Source organism: Nematolebias whitei, chromosome 14, assembly GCF_014905685.2.
Source record: "Nematolebias whitei isolate Nwh7 chromosome 14, NemWhi1, whole genome shotgun sequence".
NCBI classification, from domain to species: Eukaryota; Metazoa; Chordata; class Actinopteri; order Cyprinodontiformes; family Rivulidae; genus Nematolebias; species Nematolebias whitei.
The window spans coordinates 23,697,158-23,703,036 of NC_056511.1; the positions used below are offsets into that span (position 1 = coordinate 23,697,158).

At 41.2% G+C, this 5,879-nt stretch overlaps 1 protein-coding gene across 1 annotated transcript in view; it reads left to right on the forward strand.

Moving 5' to 3' along the window:
* Positions 1-5,879, forward strand: part of ryr1a (ryanodine receptor 1a (skeletal)) — a 110,711-nt gene that overhangs the window by 17,946 nt on the left and 86,886 nt on the right. The window contains exons 20-30 of the mRNA XM_037688014.1: positions 1,191-1,407; positions 1,517-1,621; positions 1,721-1,824; positions 1,904-1,987; positions 2,869-3,028; positions 3,158-3,302; positions 3,417-3,622; positions 3,698-3,872; positions 3,960-4,168; positions 5,223-5,581; positions 5,679-5,808. Of these exons, the coding sequence (XP_037543942.1) occupies positions 1,191-1,407; positions 1,517-1,621; positions 1,721-1,824; positions 1,904-1,987; positions 2,869-3,028; positions 3,158-3,302; positions 3,417-3,622; positions 3,698-3,872; positions 3,960-4,168; positions 5,223-5,581; positions 5,679-5,808 (1,894 nt within the window). The remainder of the gene's footprint in view (positions 1-1,190; positions 1,408-1,516; positions 1,622-1,720; positions 1,825-1,903; positions 1,988-2,868; positions 3,029-3,157; positions 3,303-3,416; positions 3,623-3,697; positions 3,873-3,959; positions 4,169-5,222; positions 5,582-5,678; positions 5,809-5,879) is intronic.

Sequence of the window (5,879 nt, forward strand, 5' to 3'; positions counted from 1 at the left end):
GTTCAAGTTTATTGTCATTCACATCACATGTGGTACATGAGGTGGAACAAAATTATGTACACAGGGTCCCAGTTACATCCAAAAATAGCAAAAATATAAAGTGTAAAAAGAAACAATAAATAAGGATCTAAGATATACACTAAACGAATTCCAAACGGCACACTAAAAGATCTAAAAAACAGCCTGAATATGAGTCTGTGGTGAGCAGATGGGTATGAATGAATACTGCCTGAGGGGATTGGGGCAAAAAGTGTGTGTGCTGGGTGAGTGGGGTCCTTCATGATGCAGGTGGCTCTCTTCCTGCATCTGGAGGTGTAGATGTTTATGATGGTGGGGAGGCTGACTCCAACAATATTCTGTGCAGCCTTTACCACTCTCTGCAGAGCTTTTACGCAATTTGAAACGAGTGCATTTGAAAAAACACAATTACATTAAGCGAAACCGGAAGAGGTGGGATCAGTGGAGAAGCATGAGACATCATTGATTGGACAACAGGGCATTGAACCTCCCACTTTTTCCACCTCTTCCGGTTTCGCTTAATGTAATTGCGTTTCTTCACATGTAATTTCATTTTTTTCAAATGTTGTGTATTTTTATTTGTAGTTCTGGTTTAAACTTCAGGGCCACCGTAGTAACTCCTATCCACTTAAATAGCTTGTGCCAAATATATTCAGGTTTACCTGTATTCACTGTTCAATTCCAGTCCAGAAAAACACATCTCAAAAATTACAAACATTCGAATCACTCAGTGATGGGGGACATCCGCGGTCCGCTTTTTAACATTCAAATTTTTGGTTTTGTGCAGGCAGCTTTAGCACTTTGATGCAGCCGGGGGCACTTCCAGCTGGACCATCATAATATTTCAGGAATATTCATGCAGTGTGAAGCTGGCAGCAGTGTAAAGGTTTATAAAGCAGCATCTGTCTGAACATTTAGGAGACTGGAGTTGTTTTAAAATGGCAGCTTTGGTCTAGTCCTGCTTGTACCTGCTGTTTATCTCATCAACCTGATCAGATGCAAACTGAGTTTATTCAAAGAGCTATTATAAGAAGGACATTACATGTTCCTAACTTTTCCACAGAACCTCCCTTCAAAAGATCTGAGCCATTCCTTTGAATAATATTTTATACCAAGCTATGGTTTAAGCTTGAATAAATCTAATGAATTGGACTTTCTGTTGTAAATTCAAGGCTGAGATTTCTTCTTGGAGGCCGTCACGGTGATTTCAAGTTTCTTCCTCCTCCTGGTTATGCTCCATGCTACGAGGCAGTGCTGCCCAGGGACCGCCTAAGGATCGAGTTCATCAAAGAGTATAAACACGATCTTAACGAGGTCCGCAATCTGCTGGGTCCAACCCAGTCCCTTTCACATACAGCATTTACTCCATGCCCTGTGGACACCATACAGGTAAAATCCTGTCCCAGCTGCTTTGAAGAGGCCAGAACTATAACAACACTTAAAGTTTTTAAAACAACTTTCATCTTAAGGACTTATTTGATTTTATTCACTATTTCAGATTGTTCTTCCTCCTCATTTGGAGCGAGTTCGAGAGAAACTTGCAGAAAACAGTCATGAGTTGTGGGCCGTTACCCGCATTGAACAAGGGTGGACATACGGCGCAGTGGGTGCTTTTAGCAGCTGCATAAAAAAAAAATCAAAAATATAGGCGTGTGCACTAACAGTTTATGTAACAAAATGTTTGCGCTTTGTTTCGTAAAAGTTTCGTGATGACAACAAGAAGATGCACCCCTGCCTAGTGGATTTCCAGAGTTTGCCCGAGCCTGAGAAGAACTACAACTTAGCGATGTCAGGAGAGACGCTGAAGTACGTCGGTCTTCACTCGATCATCAGCTTTACGTTTATAGAATTTGTTTTTATTCTGTTGTTTGTGTCTCATTCAAAGGACTCTGCTGGCTCTTGGCTGTCATGTTGGAATGGGAGATGAGAAAGCAGAGGAAAATCTGAAAAGGACCAAACTCCCTAAAACGTGAGATGCAACATTTTCACTCACTTTGTGAGGTTGATTTTAAACAAATCCTTAAACTTTTCCTTGTCCCGCCCATAATTTTTGATTGAAGACAATTTAATGAAAGTTCATACACAGATGCACCCTCACTAGATGAAGTGTTGCATATGTCATTATCATCCCAGCTCCAAGGTCAAGGTCACAAATATAGCAAGATCTTTGCTTTTCCCGCCCATAACTTTAGAATTAACTTTAGAATTTAACTTAGCTTCATACACAGATGCATCATCACTAGACGGAATGTTTCGTACACTTTTCATCACCACAGCTTCAATGTCAAGGTCACAAAGCAAGGTCAACTGTCAAAGAAGGCCTTTGCTCTTCCAGGCCACATCTTCTGATCCAAGATAATTTAGCAAAACTTGATACATATATGTGTCATCATTAGATGGAGTCTCAAACTCTCTTCATCGGCCTCGTTCCAAAGCCAGGGTCAAAATGTTTTTGCATTTCAGACCACACGTTCTGTACCCTTCAGATTTATTTTACTGAACTCTATACAGCTGAGTGCTATCACTGAATGAAATGTCATGAACAACATGTATTGCCTTGTATTTTCAGGTTTGAATCATTCAGTAGATTTTCTTTGTCAAGTCAGTAGTCCAAGAAAGTTTGTGGCCACAAAACTAAAGTTAAACACAAAAATAATAGCTTGCAAATGGGATTTTTGTATCATTGTTGAGTATCGATTTAGTAGAAAATAGAGCTCAGTTTTCATATTGCTTGGAGACAACTGGTCCACTGATAGAGGTTTCTTTATAATAGTGTGTTGATGGGTGTATGCTCTTGTTCTTTATGTCGTACACTGTAATGACCTTTAAATAGCAGAATGTATCTACTAGTTACATGCAGACTAATGGATACAAGCCAGCACCTTTGGACCTCAATCATGTCAAGCTGACTCCCAATCAGAACACTCTAGTGGAGAGACTGGCAGAAAATGGACACAATGTGTGGGCAAGAGACCGGGTTCGCCAGGGCTGGACATACAGTATTGTGCAGGTACCACTTTTCTTCATGTTTAATGCTGTGATGCCACACCTAATCATAATATGAAGATGTTTTCTTGGCTGCAGGCTATTTATGTGTGGGGTTTTTTTTGTGTGTGTTTGGTGTAATTTATTTGTACAGGATATATTAAACAAGCGCAATCCCCGATTGGTTCCTTACAATCTGTTGGATGAAAAAACTAAAAAGACCAACAGAGATACGGTTTGCGCAGCAGTTCGTACTCTCATTGGATATGGTTACAACATAGAGCCACCTGACCAAGAGAGTAGTAAGTTTGTACAGCATTTACAGCATTTTTATTCATACAACTTTTTATAAGACGCCTAAGCCTACCCCATCTTTTTAAATGTTCACAGATTTTTTGTTTTGTTTTTTGCAGGTGGGCATGGAACTGGCAACTCTCGTGAAAATAAAATCCGCGTGTTCAGAGCTGAGAAGTCTTATGCTGTTACTCAGGGAAAGTGGTACTTTGAGTTTGAGGCCGTGACGGTGGGAGAGATGAGAGTGGGATGGGCCAGGCCCAATGTTCGTGCAGACACTGAGCTTGGCGCTGATGAGCTGGCATATGTCTTCAATGGTTTCAAGGTGAAAGACAACTATTTGGGAAAAAAAATGAAAGTCTCTGTAATGATAAACTAAAAAAATTATTGTGTTTTTAAGGCCCAACGTTGGCATGTGGGAACTGAGCCATTTGGTCGTCAGTGGCAGTCTGGTGACGTGGTGGGTTGCATGATTGACCTCACAGAAATGAACATCATGTTCACGCTCAACGGAGAAATGTTGATCAGTGACTCCGGCTCAGAAATGGCTTTCAAGGACATTGAGATAGGAGAGGGTATGTGCTGTTCTAAATTAGAGCATTTTTTCCAGATTTGAGTTTTTGATATGCAGTTGTGTTCATGCATGGTTCAAACTTTCCTAGGCTTCATACCTGTGTGCAGTCTGGGTCTGTCCCAGGTTGGCAGAATCAACCTGGGTCAGAATGTCAGCAGTCTGCGTTACTTTACCATCTGCGGCCTGCAGGAGGGATTTGAGCCGTTTGCTATAAACATGAAGAGAGACATCACCATGTGGTTCAGTAAAAGCCTTCCTCAGTTCAACATGGTGCCCACGGATCATCCTCATATTGAGGTAGGCATGTAGGCAGGTTCAATTGTCCCCCTCTTACAATGCTGTGATTGCTAGTATCACTCAGCCCTCTGTGAATAGTAAACAGCCATCAGTGTGCTAATGATCCATTGTTAGGCTGATGGTCCTTCTTGAGCATGTGATCAGCTGGTTTTGGTTGTCAGCAGCAAAACTGGTTGATCCACTCTGAGAAGGTGCTATTTAAGAGACTGAGCTGAATACAGCACCTCAGACTGAGGAGGTCTCTCGGATGAGAGACGAAACGTTTCTACATTTTTTTTGTTGTTTGGCTTTGTTTTTTTTTTGTTTTTTTGAATGTCCAGAGGACCAGATTTAACTTTTTTAGATCCTCATATTGAGGTACTTAGCTTCGCTTGGTACAGTTTTCTCTTTGAAGTGCCTTTTTGTCCCCTGTCGCAGAGCAAAAAGGAGGAACTGGAAATACACTCCATCCATCTGTGCAAATTATGAGTATGATAACTTTAGGAAAAAAAAGTAAGGTACCAACTTCCATTCTGGTATGTGACTGCATCTAGGCATAAGAAAGGTTTCTTTTAAAAATTGGATTGCCACGTCATATACTGTGTGCGTGTGTTTGTGTATATATATATATATATATATAGTATCTCTCATTTGGGCAAATTATGCTTTCTAGCATAAAGTATAATTTCATCTAATGATAGAGGTGGCCAAAAATTAATATATGGTGGCTAAGGCCACCACTTCTCACCCCCTGGTTCCTCCATTGCACCTGGTGGTGGATAAAATTGCTCCCTTCACTTATCAGGATCCGTCACTCCGCATTGCCTCAATTAAGAAACAAAAACACCTCCCTCTCTTCTCCACAGTGTTAAATCTTACACACCTGAATGTCTTGCACCAAAAAATATTAAGATTTACTGGCATTCTCTGTTCAGTTCCAGTCCAGAAAAAATCATCTAAAACTTACAGACATTCACTATTCAAATCCTTTAGCGACCGGGGACATCAGCTCAGCATACTGATTGTTAGTTTTCTTTCTAGAGCACTACTTGATTTTTATTTGTTCATTATCTAGATATCACGTGTTGACGGGACAGTGGACACACCTCCTTGTCTTAAAGTGACCCACAAGACTTTTGGGTCTCAGAACGCCAACACAGATTTGCTGTTCTTTCGGCTCAGTATCCCTATTGAGTTCCATGAAATCTTCAAGCTCCCAGCTGGGACTACGCTCCTGACTCGGGCTCTGACCATCCCTGAGGACGAGCTTTTAGAGGTGGACCCCAACTCGGACTTTGAAATACTCAAGAAGTCAGCCACTCGCAAAGAGCAGGAGGAGGAGAAGAAGGAACCTTCGGTGTCTAAAGAGGCTTCTGCTATCAAAAATGGAGAGAATGAGAAGGATGCCTCCACGGAGAAAAGCAAGAAGAAAGGGTACGCAGGAAAAACACAAAACGGAGAGAGATGTTTTGACAGACTGCAGCTGTGATATTAAAAGATACATAACTGTAATTGTTCTTATTGTTTACAGTTTTCTTTTCAAGGCAAAGAAGGCTGCGTTGATAACTCCACCTCCTGTTGTTCCCACCTTACCTCGCTTAGTACAAGATGTTGTACCGGATGACAGAGATGACAAGGACATCATCTTGAATACCACAACTGTATGGGTGTTACTTTTATTAACCTACCTACCTACATACCTACCTACCTACCTACCTACCTACCTACCTAC